At 35.1% G+C, this 14,997-nt stretch overlaps 1 protein-coding gene across 8 annotated transcripts in view; it reads right to left on the bottom strand.

Annotated features, from left to right (window-relative positions):
- LOC129241111 (formin-J) overlaps positions 1 to 14,997 on the bottom strand; it is a 165,250-nt gene that overhangs the window by 9,993 nt on the left and 140,260 nt on the right. For all 8 annotated transcript variants that reach the window (XM_054877281.1, XM_054877282.1, XM_054877283.1 and 5 more), the window contains 4 exons: positions 7,092 to 7,239; positions 3,550 to 4,499; positions 1,812 to 2,000; positions 1,457 to 1,557 (listed from right to left, as the gene is read on the bottom strand). In XM_054877281.1, the coding sequence (XP_054733256.1) occupies positions 1,457 to 1,557; positions 1,812 to 2,000; positions 3,550 to 4,499; positions 7,092 to 7,239 (1,388 nt within the window). The remainder of the gene's footprint in view (positions 1 to 1,456; positions 1,558 to 1,811; positions 2,001 to 3,549; positions 4,500 to 7,091; positions 7,240 to 14,997) is intronic.

Raw genomic sequence — 14,997 nt, 5'->3', positions numbered from 1 at the left:
AAAGTCAAGGAAATGGTGCTGGGCAACTTAAATGCGCGCGTCTCGCGAATCAATTCGCAACATTTTACATCATTAATTGGGCATAAGACGCGTGGCTGCTCGACTCGTTTCAAGCGAGTTGAATTTCTTTCAAAAAATTCGTCGGAAGAAGGTGGCTGAAGCGCATTATAACAGATGACGAGACGTGGGTATATGAGTTTGCAAACCAGTCAACAGATGGTATCCACATGAGCCGAAACCCAAAACACTACGTCAAAGTCGGTCAAAAATGAAAGTCATACTACTCGTTTTCTTTGATTATCACGTTGTTGTGCATTCGAAATTTGTTCCAAATGGTTCTACAGTAAATAAAGAATATTATTTTGAAGTTATGTGACGTTTGAGAGAGAATGTGAGTAGAAAACGTCCCGAAACCCAAAACACTACGTCAAAGTCGGTCAAAAATGAAAGTCATACTACTCGTTTTCTTTGATTATCACGTTGTTGTGCATTCGAAATTTGTTCCAAATGGTTCTACAGTAAATAAAGAATATTATTTTGAAGTTATGTGACGTTTGAGAGAGAATGTGAGTAGAAAACGTCCCAATTTGTGGAAAGAAAACTCATGGATCTTGCACCATGATAAGGCACCGTCTCACACGGCTCATATTGTGAACACTTTTTTGACCAAAAACTCGACAAATATCATCGAAAAACCACCATATTTACCGGATTTAGCCCCCTGTGACTTTTTTTCTTTTCCCAAAACTTAAATTGCCACTTTGCTGACGTCGCTTTGAGTTGATAGAGGCCATTAAGGATAATTCGCTGAAGGAGCTGAAGATGATTCCTTCAAACGCATTTAAAAGGTGCTTTGATGACTCTACTAATCGTTGGCATATGTGTACTGCTTCGAATCGAGTCTATTTTGAAGGCGATAAACTAAAATTTGACACAATTATTCTGCGTTTTATTGAACAATGCTCGGTACTTTTTTGACAGAATGTATACACATGTGCGCCATCAGGCTAAGTTAATATTTACAGGTGATTTTTCAAATCCTCTAATAAGAGCGAGCAAAGTTTTTACACAATAAAAAATTCGCTCCGAACCGAACTATAAATCTCCGCGCACATTTTAGTATGCGTTAACTAGGTTGCGGCGTCGCCGATTTTTCAAAAATTTTCTTTCATCGTATTTCCGTTTCTGGGTTCATCATTTGTGCTAAATGTGGGAGATGGGCATGATTATCGAGCGATTTCATGGTTATTCGAACGATTGAATACTAACCTACTACCTTTACATATGCAGTAAATCATTCTGAGCCTTTTGGCACACATACATGTGTCTATATCTATCTTGATTTACGCTGCTGTATGCAGCCGCTATATGAACAAAATTATAAAAATTATAATACCCTTGGGCACGAGTGCGCGCGGGTATAAAAATAAATAGGTACATAAAATGAGAGACATACCTCCACCTGCATAAATCATTGCGTTGATGCACGGATCGAGATAGCTTATATTCGCAGCGAATTCTTCCTTCAACAGCATGCTTTCGATACGCAGTTTATAACTAAAATAGAAGTAGAGTGTTTAAATAAATGGAAGTAGTATTTACATATCAGGATTTAATTTTTTTAGTTAAGTATGCAGAAATAAACGCATGTCATTGGCAGAAAATATGTATGCATGTATTGAGGAGGGTAAATTAAAAACTTTCGGGCAATTTTTCTTAAATTTTTAATTTTTTGATTTATGACATTCTTCCAATAAACAACCAATATATTTTTGCATATTACATCCACATCAAGTATTATCTGTACTCACTTTGGAACTTCCAAAAGCTGTAGTAAAAATTTTTCCGCATTACCTAATCGGCTTTTATCGCCATTGAAGGTTTTCAACATATCCAATTCATCAACTTCGGGAAGTATTTTTAACAAACCACGTAACTTTTCAGCACCGATATCATCATGCTCGCCATCTCTTATTAATTGTATGATATCTTCATTAGAACTGAAATCGTTCAAGGAATTTTTAAATATGTTTATGTGCTTGTATGAGCGAAATGCATTTGTATATCTTTAGTTATTTTCATAAGCATAGACTAATACAAATGTAAAATTAATAATTACATAATTACATAATATTTAAATATGCATAACATTGGGTAGAAGAAAAATGAATACAAAAATCTACCACAAATAAACTTTTTTGAAAAAATGTTTTTTGAGTTCTTATTTGTTCATATTTTTAGTACTCCTACATTTGCAATAGCCTATCTGCGCAATGTGTTTGGATTCACCAATTAAAGGGAGATAGTTTAGATAGAAATGCTTCTTTTTGCGCATGCGCAGGTTTTACATGCATTAATGCCCCTGAATATATGTGAAAAATACACTCAAGCGAGTGAATTCATGTGTAATTTTTCATATACGATTACTCAGTTTTCCTTTATTGTTTTCCAAACTATATACATATTATTATTATATTTTTTACATCTGTACTGTAATGTTTGCACTTGTTGGTAATTCCCATATAGAAGAATTACATACATATTTGTATTTGTTTTGTAGAGCTAAAGGTTAGTTGTGTGCGCCGTGGTCTGTTCCTGGAAAGGGGCATTTAACCTTCAGCCCTCGATGTTGCATTTTTTGGTAGACATCAATGCGGTGATACTTGGCATTTCTTCTAGTTTCCTTTCTGCAGCTGTTTCAAAAATGATGTGGAATCATTCAACATCATCTTCTGCCAATACCAGAATTCAAAAAGACTAATTTGTACTTGAAAGTAGTGCATTTTACTACCGTTGTCGTCGTAATTACTTTAAAGTTAGAAATAGTTCTTGTTGTTGTTGTTGTAGCAGCATAAACATTCCCCATACATATACGGGGAATGCTGCTTCAGTGACAGTATATAAATCCGGGTCCTCGTTACGAAGGACCGATTGTCGCGGGAACGAGTTAGAAATAGTTTATCTGCTTGGTTAGTAAAATTTACTTAACTGGATATATGAGAAAAAGGTTTTTTCTTAGCTCATATAAAAGCTTATATAAAATGTGTAGTATCTTATAGAAAATGCTTGCTTTTCTTTGAGTCCTTTGCTTGCAAGCTTTTCTCATATAAGCTGTTCATTGCGACCGAGAAGTCAATCAAGGAAGTAAATCGAGTTCTAATATGGCTTATACACCTTTACACCTACGCATATGTGGGAATAGGTATGTAATTTTTGTAGATTCAATTCTATAATTAAATCTTTAATTTCTGTATATTTAAAAGGAAAATTAAAACCTATTCGAAAGGGTTTTCAGTAAGATTTATCGGCATTTGAGGACTCCTTTGATCTGAACATAGCTCATCGGATAAGACTTGTTGACCCAGTCATTTCGCCCGATATGTTTCAGTAAAAGGAAAATATTTTTGTTTTGGAAAAGCGCTTGGTGTCACTTGTTGGCTCTAATAAACGTTAATTTGGCTTATATAAATAAATCTTTCACGCATTTTTGAAGGCAGGAAAAACCGCCGGTGGCTATTATGGTTATAAATATATTTAAAATTGTCTTACCTTCGGAATTGTTTGAGGAAGATGTTTACGTTTAGGCTGCGTTTACCATCGAGCAGTGTTATTTCAGTACTCTCCTTCTTAGATTTGCGATCGAGCGTGTCATAACCAGAGCTACCACTACTTTCCCGGCCTAGTTTTGGTGAGCCTTGTGCACTGGTCGACTGCAGACAGAAAAGCCCTTCCATTTCATTCCAATCGATATCTGTCATTGGAGTGTCTTGATGGTTATTAGCCACAATTGTCCAAATGTTCTGCTTTCCAATGACACGGTTTGGCGGTATTTTACCCCAATTGATGGTTTTCATCTTCGACTTCGGAGCTGGCGTATCCTGTTGTGGTAGCAGTATTAAATTTTGGCCATTCATGCACATGTCAGGAGTGACGGGACGTATGGGATGTGCATGGTTCATGAGCGAATTACCCGCACCTGGTGGCTGTGGAGCGGGTGGTGGTGCGCCGGGTACTGGTGGCGGTGCGGGTGGTGCTACAAGACAATTGCCATTCATAATAGGCGGCGGGGGTGGTGGTGGCGCTACACCGATAAATCCACTTAATGGAGGTGGCGGCATTGGTGGTGGCGGTGCGGGTGGCGGTGGAGTAACCATACTATGTACCGGTGTCGATGTTGATGGTAGTAGTGGAGGTGTCGATGATATCGGTGATAGCGGTCCGTTATGCAGCTGTGACGAAGCTGAGGTAGAGAGTGAGGCGGCGGCATTCTTGCGACTAGGACTGGTTGCATCACCACGACAATGTGGGCAGGAAAATTTTTGTACGCTCGGGGAGCGTAATAGCCTTACCGAATCCTCATGACTCTCGAGCAATGTAGCACGATGTACTAATTTTTCTGTCGTATCCCAGATCACATCACTGATCGCTTCTTTGGGATCGATACGTAATAAATGTTGTAGTATACTTAGAAATGGCACTTCCTGTGGCGTGTCGGCCACCTAGAAGTAGAAAGTTGCATGATTAAGTATTATATACAATTCATTGAGAATAGGACATATGTGTGTATGTGGGTATATATATATATGTATATATGTTGTAGCCTATACTACATGCACTTTGAGAACTTTAAAATAGAGGTGTCGTTTCACAACGCCATAACTTTAACTGTAGTCTTATATATATATAATTATCCAAATTATATATATAATTAGCGCTTACACCCTTTCTTGGTGTTTGGCCGAGCTTCTCCTCCTATTTGTGACGTGCGTCTTGATGTTGTTCCACAAATGGAGGGACCTACAGTTTTAAGCCGACTCTGAAGGGCAGATATTTTTTTAGGAGCTTTTTCATGGTAGAAATACATTTCCCATTGCCTGCCGACCGCTATTAGAAAAAACATTTTCTTCATTTTGGTTGCCCAAAGATATTTACTGTGAACTATTATTGCGCCGTAGCCATAAGAAAAGTGCGGAAACTGAAGCAATGATAACAACATGAGCAGTGGCGAGAAAATGAGTAATTTATTCATTAATATAATGACATTATATACCACAGTGCAGAAAATCAACAATCAGCTGGTTATGGTTATGGCGAAAAACTAAAATTAAATTTTTTTGTACGGGTAAGGTTATGACTACGACATTATGGCATTGCACCTCTAATCGATAGGCAGAGGTTGGAAATAAGCAGATTTATGTGATTGTGGTTATTGCACCTCTAACTGGGCCTTTATACGTTAAATGAATGTAATGATTTTAGAGAAGAACAGAGAACATTTCGCAAACGGGTTTTGGAGAATGTTTTGAAATTGTAATGCCGCTCGTACTCTGGTATTTATGGCGACAATTATTATACCGTTTGCTAGATTTATTCCTATGACAGCCTTCAAAACTTATGTTCTAATACGGCAATTATACTTAAACTACAATAATACAAGATCTCAGTCCATAATTCACACATAAATATAAACAATACAAATATGTATGTATGTACTATATGTATATGCAGACAAGAGCGTGCTCAAATGTATGGAAGAAGTGAATTGCTTTTATTTATATAATATTTTTATTTTTTGTGCGAGAGTTACAAATACAAAATAAATCAATATGAAGAAAATAGATTTCTTTTCTTATTGTAGCAGTACACAAATTTCCCATACAATTACGGGGAATGCTGTGGAGTTACAGTACTTGGTCGGATATACGTAAATCCGGCCGTTCCGGTTATGAAGAATCGACTGCTGTGACAACGCCGTTGCCAAGTCTTTTCGGTTGGCTACAGATTCGAAGCAGACTGTTTGCATGAACCGTTAACTGGGAATAAAAAGGGCTTTTCTTTTCTTTTGGATGCTTAACGGCAGGTCGCAAAAGATCAATTGTTTTACTGGAATAAAAGCTCACCCAACGCAGCGATGCTTAAAGGTCCAAAAGGCGAAGAAATAATTAAGTTGGAAAAATAAATCCATTACTTTCTCGGAAGATGGCTTTAGTGACCGATATCTTGTAAAGTATCCATTAGACAATTTAAAGTTTATGTTCGTTGCCAAGATGAAATTTCACACTAAACAAAATTCTTTTGCTGTTTTTGTTTATTCCATTCAGTTAAGAGTTTCAGGGTGTTAACAATGGAAGTAAACAGAGAGAAAATTCATTACATTTTACTGTTTTTCCTTGATAAAGGCGAAAATGTAAGCCAGGCCGCGGAAATTATGAATGGTGTCGGGAAAAACCCGAGTCATTCCGGTAACGTAGAACCGGCTGCCATGGGAATGAATGGTGTTTATGGGTCCGATACTGTAACAGTTAATTACGTTCCGTTGTGGTTTCGCCGATTCTGTTCAGGCGTTTTTGATGTTAAAGAAAATGCCGATAAAATCACTGGAATAATCGAAGTTGGCTGGCATGTTAGTAGTCGTAGCATCGCCCAGAAACTAAAGATTGACTATAAAACAGTTTTAAACCAATTGCGCAAAAATAATGGATTTCTTTTTCCCCAAGCTAATATGCGTTAAATAATTATAGCTAAGAGACTCATTGAAAAGTTTTGACTATTTATTTGTTTTTTATTTCATTTTAAATAAATTTTTTTTTTTGAAAATATAGCTCATTCCCTATAAAAACCATATTAACTAAAGTTGAAAACTTTCTGTTCAAAAGTCAAAAAGGAACTCAAAATATTTTCAACAAAATTACCTGCTTTTAATACGATTTACAGAAAATATTCGGATATGCAGATTTATAACCCATTGAATTTTGGTGTAAAAGTGTAAACTTTAAGTGGCTCAAATATCACGTTGATTTTTGAAATTTGTTTTTGCTTGAGTCCATATAGAAATGTCCAGCACTCGTTATAAGGAGGAAATGGACAAACCCACATACCTATTTAATGCATTATACCTACATACGTAGTTAATAAAAAATTGGTTTGAGTTCATCGTGTATTAGTTTTAAAAAAGTTCATCTACAAAATATTCACAATTTATTACCATATTTGACGCCAATGTAAACAATACAAAAACGTCAAACTCTAATGTAGAAATATAAAAATATTGCCCTTTGTATTGTAGTACCACAACTTATTAATTTGCATACCTGTCGTAATATCGCGTAGAATACATCAAGATGTGAGTTTAAGTTGATGCCGTTTGGGCCCTGTAGACTCTGCGCTTCGTCGCATTCTCGCTGCTCGTCGAATACGTCCAATTGCACAATAATATCTCCCACACTCTGTGCGACTTTTCTGCAAGTAGATAATTTAAAATAAAAATAGTGAAATATTGTGCATTACACTTACAAAATCAGTAAAAAACATTTTTCTAGATTTGTTCTACTTTTTATAGGAATAATAACTATTTCGCTAATTAGAAATGAAAAATTTATTACTTACTATCAATATTGACTAATTTATAAGACATATTTATGTTTTTTACGGGAATCGTCACTGTCAAATGGAATAATGTGATCTTAATATTTATTTTATGTAGTAGCGATTTATTATTCCTCTTGCAACGAGGCGCCGCCACACTGGAATGTTGCAATTAGCAATGAGATAATATTTTATTGACATACTAGCAAAAACCCGGCCGCTTTGTTGTACCGCTAAAGCAGAGCTGTTTTGTATATTAAGTGGGTAATTTATTCTAACGCTCTGGGAAACACTATATTTTTCGTTTTGCTATCCTAAGTAGAAATGAATTCACTTTTTTGTTGCCCTGTTTGAAAACAGGCAGCATAGAATTGACAGTGCAAAAGTCACGGGTTCTCAAGATTTTATCTAAAATTTTTTGACGATAGGCTTGAGTTTAATACATTGTCATTGGGAATGCTAGATGGACAGGCTACCGCTCACTTCGATTTTAAGCCCTTAACTATGCTCGAAATAAATTTTTATTCTAACTTAATAAACCTAAGATGATCTTTATTTTTATTCAAATATATGTATAAGTATAATTGGCTCTTACAACCTCCTCCTATTTGTGGTGTGTGTCTTGATGTTTTTCCACATATGGAGCGACCTACAGTTTATGCCGATGCCAAACGGCAAATGGTTTTTTATGAGGAGCTTTTTCAAAGCTGAAATACTCTCGGAGTTTGTTTCTATTATTTTTGTTTCTATTAGTTTAGTGTTTCATGCACCAAGGTTTCAACCAACGCACTTCCGAATGGAAAGATGACGAGCAAAATTGTTCCGTACAAATTGACTCAACCTAATGTACATATATTAATACGCATCACTCTTCACATAAAAAACTCTGTACTGGTTTTTCATCGAAACTAAAAAATTTATTATATTCTAAGCCAAAAAATTTCGGAAAAATATTAAGATTTAAGTGAGCTGGACCTTTTTTTAATCTTTAACTCTTCTATGATCTGAGGCGATTTTTTAGGAAAAATAGTTTTAAACACTAAAACTTTATAAAAAACTCAATTTTTGGAGGTACTTTCAAATCGGTGAAGCTCTTAATATTTTTTCCCTATATTTTGATGGAAACCACCGATACTGTAATATCTAATTACGAGCCATTTCAGTTCCGTCGATTCCGTTCGGGCTTTGATGCTAAAGAAAATGTCGGTAATGTCGATAAAATCACAGAAATAATCGAAGTTGGCTGGCATATTAGTAGTCGTAGCATCGCCCAGGAGCTAAAGATCAATCATAAACAGTTTTAAGCCATTTGCTAAAAACTTTTACGCAAAAATAATGGATGTCTTTTTCTCCAAACTAATATTAAGGAACTGCTATTTTGGCGTTTGCCATCATTCGAATCCTTTTACTAAACGACTAATTCACTCAAAAAAATGTCTCAAACAAACCAATTATTGCAATCAAATTATTGAGACAAGTAATAAATTACCCTACCTACAAGCTAAATAAATAACAACACGCCCGTACATGCATACATGTGTACATATGTATGCATTTTTCTAAATATCCAAAAACCGCATTACATTTTGCCACAGCTAAGTATAAATTAATTGCATTCGTCTGCCTACTGTTTGATACTCACTTTAAATTGTGCACTAGCTGCGAGCTGCGAAAATTATATTTGGATAAAGAACAACAAAAAGCAAGACGGCTAAGACGTTGTATATTTGTCGTCTCCACTGCACAGCTTTAGGCTTTCAGTCTCAACGGAAATCGTAGGAATGATGAGAGTCCTTGGCAATCGAATATGTTTTATGTCCGAAAACACTGTATATCCAAACGATTGTATTGAAATGACCAAAGGCTTTGTTTTACGCCCTTCGCCTCTACTTCTTTGTCAAAAAGTTAGCAGTTGATTAAGCGACAATTGTAGACTGTTAAAATGTGCACTTTTCTAAATTTGATATTCCAAAGTATTATGTAAATTTGTATTTGTGTTTTAAATTTGTTAAAATTTCCTATTTTAAAGACAGGACACCGAAAATGTAATAAACTCATTTGCGTACGCTCACTCCAGTGTCACGATTTGGAGTCGGCCAGCAGTCGATTTGAAGAGAGCGCGAGCTAAGCGCCTTTGATATTTGTTTATTGTTGGTAAATTTTCGTTTTTGAATGCACGTGGTGCGCGCGCATAGAAACGCGATTGCGTATCATATCTCTGCTTTACTCACGAGAAAGCTTCATCGTTAACAGCACGTGATTTATTGTGAAAAAAAAAGCATAAGTACGAGTGTATGTATATAATTGAGCAGGTAGGAAATAAGTATGTATATGTAAAGGAACATTTGCATAGTTTGCATAGCGTGTATATATGTATATGTGTATATGGTATATATGTATGTGTGGGAAGGAGCTAATGAAAGTGTAAAATTTGGTAAGTGGCATGCTAATAACTGTTCGCTATTGGTATTAATACAATATGATAGATAATCTTTTGTTAGCCAGTCGCGAGTGCTCTGACGTCAGAAGTTTAATTGTAGATATGTGGATACAGTTGTGTTCATATTATTAGCGTAAAATAAAGTTATAAAAATTTACAGAACATTTCTTTATTGCACGATGAACACAGGTAGAATTAAAATAAAAAGCTTTATTTTTCTTTCCACTTTTTTGGAATAAAACGGAAAAAATTCACACGTGGACAAAATCTATTCACGAAAACAGCAGTAAAAACGAAAGTGTCATGAAATTCCACATGAAAACAAAATAATACAATTTCATGTAAAAAATATTAAAGGCACAGCTAATATTTAGTCGTACTGCATTGAGTGTCTAAAGATCTGCATTAGTCTGGGATATCTGATCATGCAGAGCGTAAAACTTCCTACAATGGGGTTGCATTACTTAGATCTCTTTTGCAAACCTTGTGTCTTATAGGTCCACTAAGTTTTCGATGCGGCCTCCGTAGCCGAATGGGTTGGTGCGTAACTACCATTCGGAGTTCAAAGAGAATGTATGACAAAGAGAGAATGTAATGGCAAACCTACGAATGTATTTCCGACATGAAAAAGCTCCTCATAAAAAAATATCTGTCGTTCGGAGTCGGGTTGAAACTGTAGGTCCCTCCATTTGTGGGACAACATCAAGACGCACGCCACAAATATTAGGAGGAGCTCGGCCAAACACCCAAAAAGGGTGTACGCGCCAATATATATATGCATATATATACCACAACCACAATACGCCGTCAACATATTAAACATGGAGGGGCTAAAATAATGGTTTGGTGCAGGACTGAATATAGAATTGATGGTATAATTTTATAAGAAGTTATGCCACCATAGGCATAAGAAGTTATGCCACCAATGACTCGGAAATAGGTCTTTCAACAATATAACGTCCCAAAACATATGAGCGAGCGAGCAATTGACTTCTTTTGGGATAGCAATCACCAGATCTGAATTCTCATCAATGTTTAATATGTTGACGGTGTATTGTGGTTGAGTAATAGCATTTTGCGGCGTTCTTAGGTACTGACTTCGACCTTTGAGTCTAAAAGTACCTTTTATTCTTGTCCATCCACAATATATTTCGCCATTTTGAATGTGGCTACCCGACGACGGTGCCTTCAAATCTTAGCCTATTTTTCAAGTGACGCCGGTTGAAAGTTATACCTTTCGCGGATTGTGGGCTTTCAAATTTGATTCCAACAAACGTTTTCGCACTGTCACTGCATCCACATCACAATTAAGTTTTCCTCAACCTTTTGGAAATTAGATTTGGCAACCGTCTTCCGAAATTAACTGTATTGTGATCGGTTTCATCTTCATCAGAAATAGTTTTTGTACGCTCGCTAGTAAGTTAGTGACAACATTACTACCAAAAAGTAAAATCAATTCGTTTATTTACTATATCACTACTTTAAGTCGAAAACATAATTTAAAAGAAAATTTCTTTTAAGGCCCGAGTAGGGCGTTTCGTAGCGCATACCTCAACTATCACTACTATTATTATGAAGGCAACTGTAGCTGTGTGTGTGAAGCTGGTCCTATGAATTTAGTCTATTTACCCGCATTCACCTGATTTCTTTAGTCAGCTTTTGACGCATCAGATAATATTAGGTGAAGTGAAAAGTTTTCAACGTTTTTTCGACCATAAAATTAATAATTATGTTTGTAATTATAAATATCCTCATGCTCCAAACAATTTTTTGACTAATCTTTAATTCCTGGGTAATGAAATAAGTACTTATATGTCGGTCTAAGTCGACGATTTCTATGTTCTTGCCAAAACTTTCGACTACTAGATTCCAGAATGGAATCGTCAAAATTACCGTTTTGCTATTGTCTTGGCTCCATAAGCAGTACAAACTTTTTGAACGTCTGCTCCGAGTTTTCACCTTGATCATAGTGCTACTGGAGAAGCTATAGCATTTTTCTTTGGCTTTACTAAACACAAAACTGTCGAATAAATTTCTACTTCACCTACTGAATGCCTCGGCTAAGATCTTTCATATGACTTTTCTGGTGGTTAGCGAGTTCATTTGGTTATGTCCGGAGTAGAATGTCCGTCAAGAGAAAACTCGGGCTCCTATACATACATTTAAATAGAAGCATGAATGAATGAATGAAATTTTTGTACGAGGGCTGCCTTTTATATTTTGCATCATTACAACACTATGCGTGATGAGCTGTAATTCGATATTTCTATTGAAAAGTTTGGTATCTTTTAGCATAGACTTACATTTAACTCTCTTACGACCTTTATTTGTTCTTTTTTCAGTGCGTATAAAAATTAATCTCGCCTAAAAGATGGAGAAAATTTCGCCACGATGTACTATCCACATCGAAGGATTATCGAGACAGTAGTTCATTGATTAACTAACTTCGATTTTTGGTGCTAAATCACCACATTTAGCTACTATGAAACCCTGATATACTTAACGAGTTGTGCCAGAAGCAATTGATTTGAGAATTGCTCAAAAAAAGGACTTATGTCGATTGGTGTAAAGAAATGCTGAAGAAATTCAGCCGCGATCGTTCAAAGCACGTCTATGCCATTGTAACAGAAAAGGTATCATTTAAATTTTGCCTAACATGGAATCGATTAGAGACTCTCGCAGCGACCGAATCAATGATCAGTAAAAAAGTATTTCTCTTGAAATCGATTTCGTCATCAACAACCATTTAGTTTTCGTCGTTGTTGTTTAGTTCATTTTCCTGCTGAAGGAAAATAATGAAAAAATTAGTGGAAGAGCAGTGAGCAGAGGCACGGTTTCGAGCTATGTAAGATTCGAGGAGGGGCATATATTGAAAGTAATGTGGAAAATCAAAATAAAATGTTTTACATCATCAGTATTGCTATTTATTTGTACGTACATATAACACATGGGCCGAAAAGTCCCGGGCTTAACACATAGATTGCACTAATTTTATTGCATTCACCTCTTTTTCAGTTAGTCCTAACCTTAAGAAGACATCTGTTAAAATTTAATGATATTCTATTCATTAGTTCGTGAGTTATTTTGCTAAGCGTGATGCTTCTTTTGTTATTTTCAAAACAATGGATCAAAAAGATTTTTGGTTTTAATTGATACACAACGCGGTGGACATCCAAATGAGGCGGTAACACCAGAAAACATAAAAAAAATCCACAAAATAATTTTGAATGATCGAAAAGTGAAGTGGTGTGAGTTAGCTGGCATCGTAAGGATATCAAAAGAACGGGTTGACCTCGTATTGTATGGGCCTTTGACTATGAAAAAGCTCTGTTCAAAATGGGTGCCGCGCTTGCTCACTGTTTTATTTAATCAAGACAACGCACAGTGCCACAAGTCAATCAAAACAATGGCGGCATTGGCTCAGGACTTTTCAGGCCATGTGTATGTATGTATATACACGTACAATTATACACGACTTCGCTAAGCTTTGTTACATTATCCGTTACTTTTTTTGTACAATATGAAGCAAGAATTACCTCTCAAGCAACACGCCAAAATACATTTTTCGTAAATGTGCCTAACTTCACTTAAAAAAAAGTTATATAACCAAAATTCAATTCAAAAATTCAGTACACACTCTTAAATCGGCATGGATCGCCAATAAGCTTCTACTACATAGATACTAATTTTTTGAAATAAGCATGAAAAATCAATTAATAAAATACCCTAAGCTCATTCACTGAAATAATTCAGACAATCTGAATAATACAAAACAATTACGTACTTAATATGTGTACATATGCATGCATTTAAATTGGTTGGCGGCAAAATAACAAACTTTTTAATGTGACTACCGAATAAAAATCAACAAAAAAAAAAAACAAATTATAACAATACAAATGGTTAATCGGACCGTTAAATACTAAACACTCAAACAGCCTACTAAATTAACAATGATACCAATATACATACATACGTACATACATACATAAATACATATAAATGTATTCATACCCTGCAGGGAAAACTTGCTTATAATAATTTATCTTAACAACTGGTTATATTGAGGTAAATCCGAGCTAGTTGCCGTAATGACTAGATTTTCGAAATATTTTCGATTTTCCAAGAGGATTAAATGGGAATAACTTTACAATTATGTAAAGTGAAGTTAGGAATCTAACCTCACTTTTTCGGTACGTATGTTCAGGTTATGATTGGTTTGAAAATTAAAAATATTTGCTTAAAAAAAAAAATAAATAAAATGAATGCCGGCAAAGAAAATAGGTTTGTAAACATAATTCTAATAAAATCTTTGCTAGGTATTAATAACTACGCAATCATATAACAGAAAAAAGCGTGTATCCAAAAACGTGTGTGCTTTTATTACTTATTATGAAATGTAAAATGTGGATTTATTGGTAGTTAATGCATATGTGAACGTACTTTTATGCTCACTATGCCGGGTTGGTCCGGTACGTCACATTTTTTGTCAAAACTCTATTTAAAAGTTGCAAGTTGAAATTTTGAATATTTTTCAGATTAACAAGTGCTTAAAAGAACGAAATTTTAATTTTGTTTTATTTAATTCAACTAATATTACTAGTCAATCCAAAGTACAAATCATACCAATAATAATGCCCTATTTTTTTAATTAATTGTTTCCTCATTCAGGCTCGAGCTATATACAAATATCCAGTAATAGAAATAATTTGTATTTATTTTTGTTCAAATGGGGTTTTCAGGACTTAATTTGACAATGATAAGTGAACTTTTTACTGGGGAAATTGCGATTCCCATAGCTTAATTTTCTAATGAGAATTTTATACAAATGTATAGTATAGTTTTGAATAGTATAGTATATAAGTAGTTCGGAAGATGAAACCGCTAAACATAGGTATCTCGACATCGTGCTCAGTGCTGATGTATTAGCGTGTATGTATTTGACATGGGTAAACATATAATATTTACCAGAGGAGCAAATTAAACTCAATAAAGTAGAACAAATACTTAAATTTACTGAGGAGGTTCGGCTAAGAAAAATACTCTGAATCCATAAAGGGGGCACAATAAAACTCTCAGGTAGCAGTGCGAAATCCCGTCATAATATAATTATTGTTTGAATAATAAATTTTATTTATAGTATAAGAACAAAATTGCTACCCTCGGTTTTATACGAGATAGTAAAAACCCAC

This window comes from Anastrepha obliqua, chromosome 3 (assembly GCF_027943255.1).
Source record: "Anastrepha obliqua isolate idAnaObli1 chromosome 3, idAnaObli1_1.0, whole genome shotgun sequence".
NCBI classification, from domain to species: Eukaryota; Metazoa; Arthropoda; class Insecta; order Diptera; family Tephritidae; genus Anastrepha; species Anastrepha obliqua.
This window is presented reverse-complemented; position numbering and strand designations above follow the sequence as displayed.